Source organism: Sarcophilus harrisii, chromosome 2 (assembly GCF_902635505.1).
Source record: "Sarcophilus harrisii chromosome 2, mSarHar1.11, whole genome shotgun sequence".
NCBI classification, from domain to species: domain Eukaryota; kingdom Metazoa; phylum Chordata; class Mammalia; order Dasyuromorphia; family Dasyuridae; genus Sarcophilus; species Sarcophilus harrisii.
The window spans coordinates 573,576,334-573,595,658 of NC_045427.1; the positions used below are offsets into that span (position 1 = coordinate 573,576,334).

General features: G+C 35.3%; 1 protein-coding gene across 1 annotated transcript in view; it reads right to left on the reverse strand.

The window, feature by feature from the left end:
• Positions 1-2,028: 2,028 nt before the first annotated feature.
• Positions 2,029-19,325, reverse strand: part of HSPA12A (heat shock protein family A (Hsp70) member 12A) — a 95,046-nt gene continuing 77,749 nt past the window's right edge. Inside the window, exons 7-12 of the mRNA XM_031955925.1 lie at positions 13,814-13,985; positions 10,035-10,121; positions 9,370-9,474; positions 8,450-8,708; positions 6,119-6,222; positions 2,029-4,010 (exon numbers count right to left, since the gene is read on the reverse strand). Of these exons, the coding sequence (XP_031811785.1) occupies positions 3,373-4,010; positions 6,119-6,222; positions 8,450-8,708; positions 9,370-9,474; positions 10,035-10,121; positions 13,814-13,985 (1,365 nt within the window). The 3' untranslated portion in view covers positions 2,029-3,372. The remainder of the gene's footprint in view (positions 4,011-6,118; positions 6,223-8,449; positions 8,709-9,369; positions 9,475-10,034; positions 10,122-13,813; positions 13,986-19,325) is intronic.

The following is a 19,325-nucleotide window of genomic DNA, read 5'->3' on the forward strand; positions in this document are numbered from 1 at the left end:
CCACTCAAGTTGAAATATATCTTAACATTTCCTATCAGTGTTATTTGTATACTCATTCAACAACATTTATTCATGCTTGGTGGGTGCGGAGTGGGGAAGTTGCAAAGAAAATTCTATACTCCCTACCTTCAAGATACTTTAAATTCAATTACCCAGATGACAATCAGAGGGGCAATTCAAAAAGTGGGTCAAGAAGACTCATCTTTTTCAAAACTTTCTATAAGATCAGAATATGTATCATTAAAGTATAGTGATCTAGTTCTAGGAAGTTTCAATATGAATTTTTTAAAACCTACTAGATATATGAAAATTCATAATGAATTTGTCTAATAGGGCTGCATTTCCAGAGTCCAATAGAATTTTAGGTCCTATTCAATCACATTTGCCCACACTACAGTTCATGGGGTTTGTGATCTAATCTACCTGATTTAAAGAGGAATATCTTGAATGCAAGGCAAGAGAATATTGACAACAGGAAAAGGAGAAAGGTCTGGATAAAGGGAAAGTCCCTTCAAAAGGCAATCCCACTTTTGAATAATTTATTCATACTTTGACTGAAGAAAAGATGGAGCAATCCACCTTTCTCTCCCCTCCTTTACATGCTAACACACTGAAAATGCCACTTGCATGGACTGGATTTTTACTTTTTCAGCCAATAAGCAGGGGCTTCAAGGATCATCCAAGTTTCCCACGTTAACCCAGGAGCTGAAAAATAAGTTTTATTTTATATGTAAAGTCAGACTGCCTACAGACATCAGAATGCTAAGCTTTCAAGTATGTAACAGAAGTAGTCATCTGAGATTAGTTCTCATTCTTTTTAAAGAAAATAGTGAAGTGTTTGAAAGAATGTAGGCTGCTGCTGTCTCTGACCTGTGTGCTGATCACTGATGGGTACAATTCACTCACAACAATATTTAGCCCTACCATCTCTCTCATTTCTTTGGTCAGCTTTCCTTCCATAAATATTGCATTGTTTATAATTTTAAAAGCCTGTTATTAACTAGAATGATTGAAATGATATCAGTAACAATTTGGAGTGAAATGCATTCAACAAAAAGCAAAGAGCATTTTTATACAAGAAAGAAGCCTTGTAGAAATAAAGATTCTGTACATTATTCAAATATTGTATGTACATACAATTATATTGTTCGTGGTTAAATTGCAAAGTCTTCCTTATTTGTAAACTGGTTGGTAACACCAAAGAAAAACCTGTAATATTTAGCTTTTTAAGCATAGCAGGCAGCAAGAGTTGAATGCTAGCAAGCATACCTCTATAATTGTAGAAGAAATCTTTATGCTGAGTTATGCGACTAGCATTCTTATTTATTACTAGTATTTCATGTTTCACTTCTATGTAGGAATTCTACAAAAAGATGTTAAAGTGAAAACAAGGACAAAATGTAAAATGTTCAATGAAATTTTGAAATGTCATTTAGAAGATCTATTAGCAATGATAATAGGTTTGTAGTTCTAAATTGCATTTAAATAAAATTTTCTATTCATTCATGAAACCTCCAGCAGCTTTAAAGCTTAATGAATTCCATCAGGTAGAAAATACAGCTTTGAAAAGTCAGATGGATTGTGACTCAGGTTCATACAATCAATCATTTTGGAGGTTTGGTCCTGGATTTTGTATGAGAGTGCCTTTGGAGAAATCATGAAGGAACATGTTAACTTTTTAAAAAAAATTTTAAATCACAAATGTATTTGGTAAGTATTACCAATTTGTCATACGTTTTTGTCCCTAATTCTTTTCTTTCCTTGTTCCTTAGTGTATATACACTAAAGACTAAAGGTAAGGTGAAAACTCAAGTAAGGCAGAGTCTGATCCCAACAAGTCTTCATGATAATGACTTTTTCTCTTTTTTCTTTCTCCCTCCCTTCCTCCCCCTCCCTTTCTTCCCTTCCTTCCTTCCTCCCTTTTTCCCCTTCCTTCTTTCTCCCCCTCCTTCCTTCCTCCCTCCCTCCCTCCGTTCCTTCCTTCCTTCCTTTCTTCCTTCCTTCTTTCCTTCCTTCCTTCTTTCTCTCCTTTCCTCCCTCCCTCCCTCCCTTCTTTTAAAATTTTGTATACCCTGCTTCTAAAAGCCTTTAACCTCCACAGAAAAAGAGACCTAGGGGCCTATTTTATACAGCACCTTTGTATTCAGTCTACAATTTAATCCATCATGTATATATTCAGAAAACCCCCTTCAATAAGGTAGAAAAACATTTTCAACTAAAGAACTTGATGAAACATTTCAAAGGAGAGCTTCAATTCTTACATGTCGCTTACTGTGTACTTATTTTATTCCTTCTCTAAATAGGGAAAATAATGGCCAACACTTTCATGAGAAAGTTTAGACCCCAAAATTTATTTTTTATCAAGTGTTACACACTTTAAAAGTGCTAGGATTAATTAATCCTGTGAAACATCATAAGTATTTTCTACTGAAATTCATCAGGACTCTAATATGAGTTACTTATGTTACTAATATGATGTTATTTAACATCAACATTCAAGTTGTGTATGACAGAGATACCAGCAGCTCACTGGTGTTACCTCTGAATTTTGTTTGGGCATATTAGCAGCTCCATCCATTTACATAAGAGCAAGCTTTGATACCGAATTAGTACAGGGTTTAACATCAGGTCTCCCTTCACCTATGTTATTATTTCTGAATTAGCAGAGTCCATGATATACAGTTTGTTAAATTAAAGACTTTTTGTTCACATGAAATTTAAAATCTTGTGTTGAACTTGGAATATCAGCGCACAGTATAGGCAATCTTTTCTTATTGATTATGAAACACTTCAAGCTTCCAATTAAGCACCACTTAAAAAACATGATGACAAAGAAAGAGAATACCTACCTTTCAAGACATTTTTTTAAATCACAAATATTTATGATAATAGACATCAGAGTATCCCTTGGAATCTGGAATCTCATTAAATCTAAAAAATATTATAATAAAAGTGCTTTAGTTCTACTTAACTTAGATCTGTTAAAAGATAAATGCTGCCAAAAAAAATCTTTTTCATTGTCTGAAGGAGTGTTTGACCACTTCTATTTATGTGAGAAGCAGCTGCCCTTCTCTGACTATCCCTGAATTTGTTTACTTCTATAGATCATACTTCGTTTCCTGACAATCTTATGGTGGCAAAATCCTTACTAAAACATATTTCAGCCCGCCCCTCCAAATTCCCAATGTCTCTTGGTTCTTTCTGTTTCCATCTATCCTGCTGAAATTCAAGGCATCAACCTGCCAAGGTGTGATGGCAAGTGTGAAAAGTAAAGAATGGAGCCCTCAAAACCAAAGCATTGCAGGTAAGTGAGTTAAGGTGAGGGGAGGGAGGAGGAAGGAAACGAGCCATGGAAGGGATGAAGGGTGAGAATTAGTAATTTAAGAAATCTATCCCAACTTTGACACTCTTAGAGGTGGGAATATCAATGGCGATGGCTTTGATTTCAGTGTCCCCAAACTGCATGAATGTTTGGATCTCCCTCCGAGTGGGCAGCGGGGTATCGCTGGTCCCGGTGAGATCCAGGCGGAGAGTGCCACACTTCTTCACCCCGGGATCGGTGATGAAGTTGACGTTGTCTTGTTCAGCACTATAGATGTTGATCACGATGAGCATCTGGGAGGGCTTGGCAGGGGTATAGCTACGTTTCACGGTTTCCCCGAGGGCCACAGACTGATCTGCTGAAATGAATTTATCGAAGACATCGGTGCACCATCGAGTGCCGTCTTTGACCAGCAGTTTGTCTGGTGGGTGCTTCCCTTCCACGTATCGGTTTAGGACTCCTACCCCGTAGGTCAGAGGCGAGCGCCGCACCTTTATGACAGCAGGGTCCAGCCCAAACAGGACCGCTCCTTTGAGGATGGTGAGCCCCACATCCTGAGGAATGATGATTCTGCACTTGTTCCCAAAGGCTGACTGGACTGCCTGCTGCAGGAGAGGAGCCTCTGCAAAGCCACCCACCAGGAAGAGAAATTTGACATCTGTCACCTCAGGCTTCTCAAACAGGTCCCCTGAAAGGGAAAAAACACAGCATGCTGGTTCAAAGAGAGAGAAGATCCTCAGGTGGTCTACCTGAGTAAGGGGAGACTTGATCTCATAAAAACTGAAAATAAAGAATCAGGAGGAATGGAGAACAGTCATTAAAATGTACAAACTAATAGAGTTAGGGAAAAATCTTATCTGCAAAATGATTTTTAAGAAAAAAGATCAAATTTCAGAAGATAAATGATGAAGGGTGTCACATATTCTGCAGAGAGGTGATGGATTCAGGGGAGGAATGAGACATTTTTGAAGATGACAAATGTGCAATTTTATTTTGTTTGACTATGTTAACAAGAATTGTTTTTGTTTTTTTTTTTTTTTTTTTTTTTTCGATGAGTTAATTTAATTTCCTCCACTTGGGTTCAGAGGTCCAAGGTTTGTTGTAAAAAAAAAAAAAAAAAAAAAAGACAAAAAAACCCCAGGCCATTAAAGTGTTTTTGAATATTCAATCAATCAATAAACACTGATTAAGCACCTACTATGTGAAAAGCAGTATTAAGCACTGGGAATACAAAAAGGGGCAAAAGATATCCCCTGTCCTCAAGAAGTTTACAGTCTAATAGTGGAAACAACATGTAAATAAATATATACAAAGCAAATTATCTACAGGAAAAATGAAAAGTAACAGAGAGAAGGTACTAGAATTAAGAAGGGTTGGAAAAGACTTCCTGCAAAAGGTGAGAAGTTAGTTAAGGCTTAAAAGGAAGGGAGAACATAAGTAAATCAGGAAACATAGACAAACCAGACAACTTTGAAAGTTGCATGTTTTTTTTTTTTTTTAAAGAAAAGAAACATAAAATTATATACTTTTAAAAAGATATGCGTACATAATAGTGTTTTTCAGTTTCACATAAAATCTTCCGTTCTACTTTGTCTATGGAAATTAGGATAGAACAAATTAGAAAAACTCAAACTCCTCTGTTAGCCATTCAACATTCTCCCCAAACTAGTACCATCTTTACCTTTCCAGATAAGTGGCAAAATGGCTAGAATGCCAGGCCTTGAGTAACAAAGATCTGAGTTCAAATCCAGATTCAGACACTTAATTATAAGGCCTCAGGCAAATCACTTAATCCCATTTTGCCTTACTTTCTTTATCTATGAAATGGAGATAATACTAGCATCTACCTCCCAGGGTTGTTGTAAAGATCAAATGAGATAATAATGGTAAAGGGGTTAGCACAGTACAGAGTACCTGCTTAATAAATGCTTGTTCCCTCTTTATCTCCCCCCAGGCCAATAAATTTGCAAGTCCAGTCTCTACTTATGGCCATGTACTGAGGATAAAAAAAGAGGGAGGAAAATGAAACCATCTCTGCTCTCAAGGACTTTATAATATAGTAGTGTAATGAAATATATACACAAATATAATTTGAATTAAAAGATGGTTAGCTGTCCAGGAGAAGTACAGCTTACTGAGAGCTTGGGAGAAATCAAGGAAGGCATGGAAGAATGGTGAAGGGAGTAAAACTTCTCTTTCTAATGGATTATAAAGACTTTAAACTCACATTTTCCTACTATGTTAAAGATTGCCACATTTTTTTTCCTACTTAAAATAAACTTAGGAAATAGACAGTAAAAGGATTACAAATGAGGAAAGAGAAATTTAATGACGTCATTGATCAAATGGTCAGTAAATTTCTGATGTGGGATTTGAAAAAAGCTTCCAAATTATATGCCATTTTCTTTCATATATTCTACAATTCGGCCAAACTGACCTTTTGCTATTCTTCACATGAAATATTCTGTATGGGCTATACCTACTTGTTTAAAAATATATATTCTCTCCTCATTTCTGCCTTTTAGAATTCCTACCCTCCTTTAAATCCCAACTCAAGGGCCCCTCCCCACATGAAGCCTTTCCTTATCTAGCTGCTAAAAAAGATCTGAATCTAACTCCAATCTTCTTCAGCTTGAGTACTACATTCTATCCATTGCAATTTCTTTGTCACACTACACTATAAATCTCTCAAAGATCCTGTGTGATATTTATTTCTAACTGGGCTGGTTAGTTTTACTGCACAGGGCAAAAACCAGTCTATTTCCCCTTGTGTTAAATAAATGAATCTCTACTCACGGAGATGATCGATGATGTTGTCAATTGTTGGTTTAAAAAGGGCATTCATTGCATCTGGGCTCATCCTTAGCATTCCCTGGGATGACCATTTCACAAAGTCTACACTGCAGCAACATCATACAGAACAAGAATGAAATCATAAATGTTTATCATATAATAATTTATATTTCTATAATACTTTGCATACATTATCTTGTACCTCATAACTGTGAGATAAGCAGTGCAAGGACATATATGGGTTATAGATGTATGTATATGTGGTTTTATATATATATATATATATGTTCAAATGTATTGTATCTACATCTATATATTTATACACACATATACATGTCACTCAAAAGGTCAAAAGAATGACCAATTCATTTTATGAAGATATTTTCCTTCTTAATCAAATTAATATATGACGAGTTTGAATTTAGGTCCCATTCCTGAGTCATAGTTCAAGGCAGTCAACTACACTGAGTTCCTTGCCACACAAGAAAATTGTCCTTATAAAGTTGTTACTGAGTCTTGAAACATTAGGAATATTTCCAGGCCTCCCAATTTTGTCTTCTCTCTTGCTCTTCTTAACTAAATTTATAATTAAGAATTCCACATAGAAATGCACCATAACTTACCATCAATTACTTTGAGAGAAAAAGATAAAATATCTTAGGCATAGCTAGTCTATGTTTAAGAATCAAGACTTGTACAGTATCTCTATATACAAAGAATCAAGACATGTTTAAGAATCAAGAGAAAAACAAATTATCTTACACATAGCTGGTCTATATTTAAGAATCAAGACATGTATAAGAATCAAGTCAATGGGGAGCATATTTAGTATCATCCTGCATAGAGATATTAAACAGACTACCTAATGACAACACCTTTTATTTATAGAATTGCCCTTATATAATTTATAAATATGTCCCTAATAACCATAAGCACCTGTGAGGTAGACAATCTATTTGCTAGCAGGCCAGCAAATGAGTCTTAAAGAATCACAGATTTGTAAGATGGAAGGGACTTCAATGGCCATCTTGGTCAACCCATATCTGAAAGGAATCCTCACTCAAACATATGCCAGACATAATGGTAATATAGCCTCTGTCTGAAGGCCTTCAAGGAGGGGAAAACATATTACTTCTTAAGGTAGCTCATTCTATTTTCTGATAGCTCTAATTGTTAGGATATCTCTCTGACCTCAAATCTAATAGGTCTTTTTGAAATTTCTACTCTCTGTTTCTGATTCTGCCCTCAGGGGTCTAACCAGTTTATAAAACAGAGAGCAAGTCTAAAGGTAATAGAATGGGGAATGGAGGAATAAATTGTGGTATGTGATTATGATGGAATATTATTGTTCTCTGGGAAATGATGACCAGGATGTTCTCAGAAAAAAAAAAAAAAAAAACAACCTGGAAAGTCCTCCATGAACTCGAGCAAAGTGAAATGTATTGTGTACAAAGTAATAGCAATGTTCTGGGATGTAAATGCCTTTGCTATTATCAACAGTACAATGATCTATGACTACTCTGATGTACTTATGATGATCCCATACATACTCAGAGAAGAAACTGACTGTGTCTAATTACAAATTGAAGCATATGCTCTCATTTTTAAAAAAAACTTCATTTTTCTTGAGGGTGGGAAATCTATGTTTTTTTTCACAACTTGACTTTTGTGGAAATGTTTTGTCTAACTTCACATGTGGTTTCTCAATGAATGCTAACAATAAGGGAGAAAATCTGGAACTCAAAAGTTTTAAAAAACAAATGTAAAAAATTTGTTTTAAATGTAACTGGGGAAAAATATGAAATTTTTTTAAAAAGAAAAAAAAACAAAAGAATGAAATATGGCTTGCCTATTCCTCTTTAGTTAAGTTTTTAAAACTTAAGATAAGTTCACTCTGTACCACAGGATTCCTTTTCCCTTACCTTCCCAGTTGCCTATTATAAACATACTCAGAATCTCTAGGAAATAGAAGCTACCACAAAAGCCTAGCAGGTTGTTGGGGGAAAGTTGCCTAATTTTCTCCCCAAAACAGCAACTTTTTGCCTTTGGGGAAGTCTTAGTCTAGCAAGGATAGAGTTCAACTTAGATGGAAAATTTGGCTAAGTTAGACAGAAAATAGCATCTGTGTATCATTTTCCAGTACTGTATTTCCTTGCTTTTCTCATTCTCTGTCTTATTCATTCACAGCAAGCAGCTTATCTCCATATCCATCATGATTCTTCTGAGGCTGCCACAGAATATTCCCTATCTTATTCCCCTGTCTAATTCTGAATTGTTTTTCAGTAAAGCATTGAATAGCTAATTTATTTGTCTAAAAAGGATCTATTTACTTACTTGCTTTTTCTCAAGGCATGTTCCACACTGTGACCTCGAAACTTCTTATAGTAGTCAATGAAGGAGAAAGGCAGGTTGATATTTAGGGGATTGGTTCTGTCTGGGGCAGCAGCCCGTTTGCGGGACTCAAAAGCAATCATTAAGTCTACCCAGGCTGCTGGACGTTTAATTTTAAATTGTTCAATAAAATCTTCTCCAAATATTTTACACAGAAGCTTTTCAAATTCATAATCTACTCCCAAGGAACCATATGGTCCACCTAAGTAAAAAAAAAATGCCCTTGCAAAGATTAGTGAGCAAACAATAAGCACAATGGATCTTTCTCAATAAGAATTATGATCATCAAGATGCTGTTCTAGAAAACTGTGATCAATAGAACTTTGGATGAGTAAGCAATACTGTCTTTGGTACATTTTTTAAACAAACAAAGCCAGAAGTCTCTTTAATAAACAAATTATAACATCATTCCTTAATTCCCAAGATCATCTCTTGAGATTTCTTCCAGCTCTAAAATTCTGAGACTATGATTTCAGAAAATCGACAACAGTTTTTGTTTTTCAAATGTTCTCATTTAATATAGAAGTGTACTAGAGTCTGTGAACTTTAAATATATATAATATGTGTACATACATATATATATAATCATTCATAAATAGTAAGACCAAGATCCTGAAATGAGAAGTTTTTAGCTCCGTTCATGTAGCCAGTAAGTAATAAATACCTGTTCTAAATAGACATGAGTAATCCCTGCTGTTAATGAGCCTAATCCCACATATTGTCACTCAAATAAATATGAATTTCTTATTGAGGACACATCTGAAAATAAGCTTATTTAAAATATTAGGTAACATTTCATTCTTAGGAGTGTTAAGCTGTAAATGGAGTTTAGAAGATCATTTGCTAAGGGGTAAGTAACTTACCTGTTGACTTGTACAATTCTTTAAGGTGTCCCTCAGGTAATCTGATCTGATGGACAGTGAGATCCACTGTGCCTCCTCCACTGTCCACAACCACATACCTGTCACCTGAAATAAAAAAGAAATGTCCACTTTTCACATGGGTATCATGATTAGAATACACTTGGCAGTTCACTGAAGGGAGATGAGCCTGATAGTCTAGCAGAAATTCATGGGAATATTCATGATTAGCAACAACAGGTTTTATATTTAGTAGCTCATATTTAGATTATTCATGATTAGAGTGTTTTCAATAATATCTACCAAATGGTAGAAGTTGATGGAAAGAAAAGGAAGAGAAAGAACGATTAGAATGCAGCATTATTATTAAGCAGAATCATATGCAATTTCTATACACATTCAGGAAATTTGTTGCTAGGTTAATGCTGCTGAAATGATGTTCTGGATTCATCTGAAGAAATTCAGGTCTTTTATAATTTCCTCTTAATCTCCTGGATTGTTATGTTTTTATAACATGCAGTCATACCCTCCTCCCTTATCTTCTCCCAAAAGACAGTCTATAATCTCAATTTATTTAGTTTTTTTTCTTCTGCAAATGCAAAACAAAGGAATGCATTTTTGTCAGGAGCAGCAAATCAGTAAGAGTAAAGGACATTCAAGGACTCTACCTTCCTCCAATTCAGACCAGATCTCTCCTATGACATTTTCCACCATAAAGGTCCGACTCTGCCGATTACGACGGATGTGTTCCTTAGCTAGTTGTCAATAGAAAGAAAATAACTATGTATAAGAAAGCATGAAAAAGGTGATAAGAGTTCCCTGTACTAAGTATAGACTAGTAGTACAAGAAAGTTTAGAGATGTAACATTTTATGTAACATTTGATCAAAATAAATAAATATAAGAGAATTATAAAACCAGTTCCCTTTAGATAAAGCCATTATTTCCTTCACTCTTATGCTATTTGTCTAATTAAAGCCTTCATCCTTGTTAAAAAGTTTACAGAAATTGGCTTATTTGAATGTTTGGTTGGATATTTTTGAGACTGAAAAATAGCGATTTTCCTGGCATTGTTGTACTGAGTAAACCCAGATAACACTGTCTGTAAATCAGCCCTGCTGTGCCCTCAATTAGGTAACTTCACCTCAATTGGTTATGTCTGGTGAAAGGAAGAATGAATGGGTTTTTCAAGACTAGCTCTGAAATGAAATAAAACTCAAGGGTCACATTGTCTCCTGGTCATTTTCCTGCCACTGACAGACCCATTGTCCACTGCCTTTAACCACTAGGTGGCACATTTAATACTTGACCAGACTCGGGTTTTGTTTCTCAATGAAAACTCAAGGAAAAGACTCAGAGTTCAATATTAGTTCATCTGTTGGGTTATGAACTATAACAACTCCTTATATTTTCATAGAAACACCTCCCTCTCTTATTATTATCTCTAGTGAACTCCAGCAAAACTTTTGAAACAAGTATGGGTAAATATTAAGTTCCCTACCTTATAGATGGAATTAGAGAGTTGGTAATTTGTCAAAGACCATATAGTTGGTTAGTGACATGGCCCCAAATATAATCCAGGTCTCCTGATTATCCATCCAGTGTATTTTTTTCCTGTACCCCAGTGCCTTGCTCTTTCTTTGAAAATCAAGCTTAACTTTTCTTTTAAATTTGAATAAAGCTAGAATAATTAAAAAAGATAATATTTACTGCAATTGTTTTTGTTCAGTCATTTTTAATAATGTTTGATTCTTCAAGACCCCATTGGAATTTTCTTGGAAGAGATACTATAGTGGTTTGTTGTTTCCTTCTCCAGCTCATTTTAGAGATGAGGAAACAGGCAAATAGGGTTAAGTGACTTACCCAAAATCACATCACTAATAAGTATCTGAGGTCAAATTTGAAAAACAGAAGATGAATCTTCTCAACTCTATCCATTGTGCTTTCTATTTATAAAATCCAAATTTAAAGTTGAAAGGGCCCTGAAAGGTCATCAAGTCCAATTGGTTCATTTCAAAAATGAGGAAACTTAAATGCCAATAAACTTAGTTTTATCAGGATCATTGTAAAATAGGTACATTTGGATCCTTAAGTTTCAGGTAATCTTAATCTCTGCTTACATGTTTATAATAAAGAACCAGTGTGATATAAGACAAAATGACTTCTGGGGAAAATAGTATTATGTGAAAATAAATGTTATGAAAATGCCTCTCAAACTCTTAAGATGTCATTTATTGGGTCACTGAAGGTCTCCTGTCTGGAGATGGGAAACATGAAAAGGTGCTCTGAACAAATGTGGTTATTCCAAAATTTAATATACCACAAGGTACAGAAATAGAACCAAGAAGTACAAAGTGAAAGTGAAAAATAAACAGAAAATAGAGGGTTTTTCCTGCTATTTTGTGGATTTATTTTCAGAAGCACTGAATCAAAATTACCTTGATATGGCATGAATTTATGCTAAAGAATAACTTGCTAAAGTGACTAATAAATCAGCAATGTGATTTTTAAGAAATTTAGTGTGGTTTCATAAATATCCAGGCTGTTCATGGCATGTTATTTTGACAATGCATTCATTTCTCCTTATATTTAGAGAAAGAAGCTTCTGGCATGCTTCTTAGCATTTGTCCTTTCATTACTAACTTCTAAACCAGGATTTCTTACTTAATCAGATACCTATTTTGATTAATTTTGACTAAATAATGTTTCAAAATCACATAAATATAAAGATGCTTATATGTATTGTTAAAAGTCTAGAAAAGCCCAGTAAAGATTTGATGTTTGTGATGAAAAACAAATGCTACCAATATTTATAAATTAAATGTACTTTTATGTACTGTGACATTTTTTCATAATGTTAGACATCGGATATAAAATAAAGATGGAGGCAGGACAGGCTCAGCTATCTCTTTGAATAGGGGGCAGCTTTGTTCCACCCTGATCTTATTGGAATTGCTTACACTTTAAGCCCATTATGTATGATACTTGCTGATGGTTTTATCTAGATGTTGCTTAGAATTTTAAAGAAAACTTCATTTATTCCTATGCTTTCTAGTGTTTTTAATAGGAATGGGTGTTGTATTTTTTCAAATACTTTTTTCTGCATCTATTGATATAATCTTATGATTTCTGTTCATTTGGTCAATTGGTTCATTATGCTAACTGTTTTCCTGATATTGAACTAGCTTTGTATTCCTGATATAAATCCTACTTGACCCTAGTGTTTTATCCTGGTGATAAGTTGCTGTAATCTTTGCTAATATTTTATTTAAGATTTTTGCATCAATATTAATTTCAGCTACCTTTTTGAAAAGGAATAAGAATACACTAGAAGTAACTATACTAGGCTAGTTTAGCCAAAGTATGATTGCCCCTTAATCTCCACCAGCAAATTTTTTTTGTTGTTGTTGCTTGAACAAAATTCAGAGTCCTTAAGGAGACTTGGGGGAGCATGGTCAGCCATGATCATGAGAATGTGTTGTGGAAACTCCTCATTATCAGTTCTAACTTCTCTGCTTTCTCCCCCGACCCTTATGAATGCAGTCTGGAATGGAATTGTAGCTTTTAGCATAGGCTTAATTCTTTCCAGTATATGAGAGGAACTTCTGAGATGGACTCAATGGGTTTCCTTTCATTTAAAAATTTAAGATTGTTTACACAAAGTCATTCATTTCCCTGAAACTCTTTCAAATAGTTCTCACATCCACACTAGCTGCTTAAGGAAGGAAACCTTATCAAGCTTTGTAGTCCTCAAGAACCCTTGATGAAGAAAGAGAAACTTTAGGGATAAAAAAAATAAATATCTAATTGACGTGAAGGCAGGTAATTATTAAAAAAAAAAAAAAAAGAATCGTTCATCTCAAACATGGTTCTACATTCCCCATAACTGTATGCTTTGTTTTTCTATTTTAAAAAATGGAAAGAAAACTTGTTGGGTTGGTTTTTCCCTCTAGTTTAACTAGATTTTCCAATAATGTGTGTTATAGGCCAATACTACATAAAAGAGTTCAGTTCATCCTAATAGATGAATTAAAAACAGGCAAATTATGTTAGATTATAAATCAGTTAAAAGACAAGATTAATAGTCAAGTGTAAAATAGAATTTAGAGCTCTCATGGCACTCTGAAGCAGTGTCCATGGAATATTCCTTCCCATTTATGTTATAATAACTATTTTGGAAAATGCTGAAAATGATCCTTTTCTTGACTCATTTGGTCCCTTCCATGGATCCAAAACAGGAAAAAAACAAAAGCATGGAAGCTGATTCAGGTTGACCACTAAGGAAAATGCTTCTTGTTCTAATGGAATATCTTGATTTCAAGAATCCCTTTTTGGATTAATAAATAAAAATAAACAAATAAAGGCAGAGAAAGGCAGACAGAGAGAAGGAAAGAGAGCGCCAGAGGAGAGAGAGAGAGGGAGAGGAAGAGACAGAGAGAGAGAGGTACCCTGTGCAAACCCAGCTCCTACAGTGTCACTGGAGGTGTAACCATTGACAGCTGCTTTGCTGCTCAGGTCTATCATCTGGTGGAGGCGAAGTTTCCTGCAGTAGATGGAGGCTGCTTCAGGTTCCAGGGCAATTATTAGCTGTTCTGAGTTTTCAGGGGTGGCCATCCCTGCCTGAAGAAAAGAGCCAATTAAGGGAATCAGTGGCAACCAACTTCATTGCCTATCTTTGGGATTGACACTGATGCTGGATTGGGGGATGGGGCATACTGCATGCTTTTCCCCCAAGATAGCTTCTTTGGAAACGCCTTAGAAAGCCTCCCTAGTGTGGATGCAGAAAAAGCCTCTGGCAGCGCTGAAATCAGGGTCTTGAGCCAGGCAACTCAAAAGTGGACAAATACATACTATATACGCTTCCTATTTCTTCTTTTTGGCCCGTTCATTACTTGGAGTTTACATATGGAGTGCAACAGATTTTGTGCAAGACACTCTTGTGTTCTTTCAGTCTATGAATTTTAAAGTCCCAGTTAGGTCAAGAATGAAATTTGTAAATGCAGATCGAGTCCACAAACAGTTAAAAAACTTTTGTACTTTAGTGATTTTTGAAAAAACAAAACAGTGAGAGCTTAGAGGTGACATAGTCCAATTTCTAATCTTATATAGCACTTTAAGGTTTATAAAATGCTTTACAAATATTATTTTATGTTGTCTTCACAACTCTCTAGGAATTATGTATCAATATTGTTATTATCCTCATTTTATAGTTAAGAAAAGTGAGGCAGAAATTAAATCTATCCAGGGTCACACAGCTAGTTAAGTCTATGAGTCAGGATATGTGTGACTCCAGGTCTGATGTTCTATCTACTGTACCACCTGGCTGATGAAGAAACCAAGGCTCAAATAGGTTAATAAACTTGCCCAAAGTAACAGATACCAAGTAGCAGAGTGGGGAACCAAAGGTAGTTTTTTCATTTCCAACAATTTCTGAGGGCACAATCTGCATCCTTTTGTTGCTCTGGCATCTTCTTCATATTGAATATTGCCTGGAAAAAAATGGGTCAACTGAAATTGGGGATTTGTTTAATTCAGAAATTTTTGTCGCAATGGACTTTGTTCTGTTATCTCCAGACCTTCCGTGGAAGAAAGTATTTGACCTTTTCATGCCAATAATGAGACGTGAACATGAGCTCCATGGAAGAGAAGAAGCACATCTGAAATATCAAAATTATTTGAAGACTCTTATGGATAATGACTGGATGGAATGATGGAATAAGTATTTCTATAATGTGCCAAGCATCGTGCTAAGTTCTTTAAAAAATATTACTCTTATCTGATCCTCATAACGACACCGACCTTAAAGGGAGCATTTCATAATTACCCTATTTGAGCAGAGGTATTTTCAATTAAAGGTTTTTTCCCTTCCTTGATCCCATAGTCAAACAATCATTTCCTTTTGACCTTCTGTTCCCTTTAGCACTCAGATTAAGGAACTTCTACTTGCATTTTACTTCCACCTTGAAAGAATTATAAATCATTTATCAGTCCTTAAAGTAAATGTAAGGGATTCAAGGACCATCTATAACCAAACATCTCATTCATTTCTCCTCTCTCTCTCTCTCTCTCTCTCTCTCTCTCTCTCTCTCTTTCTCTCTTCTCTCTCTCTGTGTCTCTCCTCACTTTTTCTGTATCTCTGTCTCTGTCCCCCTCTGTCTCTCCCTTCATGTCTGTCTCTGTCTCTCTCTGTCTCTGTCTCTCTCTGTCTCTGTCTCTCTCTGTCTCTCTCTTTCTCTCTCTCCCCTTCTTTCTCTTTCTCTCTCTGTCTCTCTCTCTCCCTCTCTCCTTCTCTCTCTTTCTCTCCCTGTCTCTGTCTCTGTGTGTCTCTCCTCACTTTTTCTGTATCTCTGTCTCTTTGTCTCTCTCCCTCTCTGTCCCCCTCTGTCTCTCCCTTTGTGCCTCTCTCTCTTTCTCTCTCCCTCTCTTGTTTCTTTTTCCTTCTGTCTCTAACTCTCTGTCTTCTCTCTCTCTCTTTCTTCTTCCCTCCCTCCACTATGAGTATCTAAACATAGGGCAAAGCTTTCTAATTGATGTTGTTTACCAGAATTAACTTGTCTGTTGGTGAGTAGAAAAATTAATTGGACCAGTCATTTATTTGTTGTCACTGTTGACATTTTCCTAAACTGCTCCCATTCATAACATTCCAACTTCTGAAAAAAGGATCTGAGAATGATCAAGTTCTATATTAGGCAACTGAATTTTAATGCTCTTTTTCATACACTGCAAACACAAAGAAAGTTCCTATAAATTATTTAAAACTCAAACAGAAAAAAGCTATTTCTATGTTTCCCTTCATGTGAGTTCAAATTTTTTAGAATTCTGTATAAATGAAAGTTAGAGAGAAAAACACTGGGAAATCACTTCATATAAGAATACTCTTGCCATACAAGAAAGAATACTTATGAAAGTGCGTATATTTGCTGTGTGTGTGTGTGTGTGTGTGTGTGTGTGTGTGTGTGAGTGTGTGTGTGTGTGTGTGTGTGTGTGTGTGTGTTGTGTGGAGATGCAACTGGTATATTTTTCTGCCTTCATTTGCTATAGAAATCTGTTAAATGAATATCTCTTTAAAAATTCTATTTTATATCTCAGTAGTAAGTCCCAGGGTCTATTATTTGTAAAGGTTTTTTGAATCAGAAAGTTCTACTTCCTATTCAATCTATATTTTTCAGTCAATGAAGGGCTGAAATATGGTATACCTCCAGAATACAGGGAGAAGGCCCCCTTATACTGGAGTATTAGAAACTGAATACTAGAGTGGTTTGCCATTTTCTTCTTCAGTGTGCCCCTATTTCATGGATGAAGAACTGAGACAAATAGGAGTTAAATGACTAAATGTCTGAGATCAGATCTGAATTATCTATTTCACCACCTAATTACCCCATAGAGATATGTTGAGACATGGTATGTGCCTATCTCATCAAACCCACTAATTTATTTAAATGATGAGTGTATTATAAACGGCGATCCTCACAATTATAATTACCAGATATTATGATCACAATAGAAGGGTGATCTAGTCAAGAAAACAAAAGCAGAGTCAGAATTTGCCTGTGTCATCTCTATGTACCCAGAGAGAAGGAATGCTCATTTTAATGCCTGGTATCAGTTATATAGGAAAAAAATCCTAAAATGGAAAAGAAAAATTCATCATGAAAGTTTTGGTTGATTGAAATATTCTTTAAGTCCAATTAATTCCATTTTCCAATCCAAAATGTGCTTACCTAAATAGGCTCATCCACACAGAGAACAGGACCAGTTACCTTGTTAAGTATTCTAATTCTAAACTAGGTATTCTGGTTTATAAACCAGTTTCTTTGGAGTTTGTTCATTAGTGTGAATTGGTTCTCCAGTATCTGATCATCCCTGAGTGAACAAATGAATTAGAATTTCTGGATCAACAATGCTATTTTATCTGACTCTTTTTGACCCCAAAAACCATGACATGCAAACACTGTTTATGTGGTTTTCTTGGCAAAGATATTGGAGTAGGCTGTGATTTCCTTTTCTAAGAGATTAAAGCAAATGGAGGTAAAATGACTTGCCTAAAATCATATAGCTAATAAGGGTCTGAAGCTGGATTTGAATTCAGGACTTCCTGACTCCAGGTCACAGAGTCACCTAGCTGCTTCCAGAAAGTTGAGGACTCATCAAAGATGCAGAAATCCCATAAAGCTCAGATCAAACAGGGAGACTGGTGCTTTCTCCCTCTGTCCTTATTTTTTAAACTGTAGCACAGTTACTGGGTTATAATTAGAGCTCCTTTCTTCTTATACAGTTTTCTTCCATAGAGATGGAAAGTGGGCTCTTTGTATCATATTTTACATTTTAGCTCTCCTTGCTTAAGATTATAGAAAGCCTGTTCACGAAACCTCCTCTGCGACATCCAGACCTTTCCATTCTTTGCATGATACTTCTTCAAAATGTCTTCAAGCATCCTGGAGTACTGAAATTTAAATAATTGCTTCTATCTAGATGTCTCATCTATTTTAAGATAAAGACTTTCCTGCCAGGAAAATGATGTCTCCATGATTACTGAATATTCATAGGGTATCTGGCACTATTCTTGAGTTTAAAAAAATAAAATTCAAAATTAAAAATTTAAGGAATTAAAAAAACTAGATATTTTTATGTTGAGATATATCCGTCTGCCTTAGATAGCAAGGTATAACAGCATCAGGGTTGTCTCTTCCTTATTCTCAACATTTTGTTATTGAGTCATTTCAGTCTTGCCTGATTCTTTGTGACCCCATTTGAAGTTTTCTTGGCAAAGATAGTGGAATGGTTTGTCACTTTATAGATGAGAACTGAGGCAAACAGGGTTAAGTGGTTTGCCCAGGACAAGGAAGTATCTGAGGCCAAATTTGAACTCAGGATGATGATTCTTCTTTATTCCAAGCCCAACCACTCTGTGTCATTTAGCTACCCACTTAACATTGGGCAGTCCGAGTGTTCAGACTCTTTAATCTCTACAAAGATAAAAATCTCTTCCTCATATAAATTAACTGTGATCCTCAAGTACACAAGACATTAAGAACAGTTAAATTAACAAAATAAACAAAAAAGTATCACAATCATCTATACCAGGGTTATAGATAAGACCAGAATCAGCATATGACAAATACTTAATAAATTGTCACTGGCAACAGTAGGATATTGAGAATGACATGTTGAAACCTCTTTGTAAAAAAAAGGCAGGGGAATAGAGTAAAACCTAACAAATTCTCTCCAAACCATTATTATCAGTGATAAAGTTCTTCACTTTGGCTGAAAGTTAAAAAAAAAAAAAAAAAAATCATTAATTAGGCCTTATCCTTCACCTTCCTCCATCCACTCTGTTGGGCCATCTGACCCTTTACCCCTTCCTCAACATAACAGAAGAGCAGCATGAGGAAGTGGGTGGGGATACTCTGAATTTAGAGTTCCACAGCCTGCCTTTGAATCCCATGCTATTTATTGATTTTGTGCCTTTGGGCAAAGTCACTTTTCTCTGGGTCACAGTATTCTCATTTATAAAATGAAAATTTTGGATCAGCTCTAAATCTATAATCTGGTATAACTCCAAGTTCAAAGTTCTCTTTATTGCTTGGATCCCATCTATTACCATGTCTGGTACATAGCAGGTGCTTTAATATATTTTTATTGACTAATGAACTAACACAACCAAATAAGCCTTTCTGAAAGATTATAGTAGCACCAGCTCCTAACAAACAGGTGATGGACTCAAGATGCAGAATAACATGAATCTTTTCAGACAATATTGTCAGGAATTTGTTGCTTGCCTATGCATATATTTTGCAATGTTTTCTTTTTTCTTCTTTCTTTGTTTTTGAAATTAGAGGAGGGGAGCCAGAGAAAGAAAAAAATAAAATTAATTTTGAAATATTTAATTTTATTTTTAAAAAATTTTAAATTAAAATTTAATTAAATTAATTAACTTTTATTAATATTTATTTAATTAAA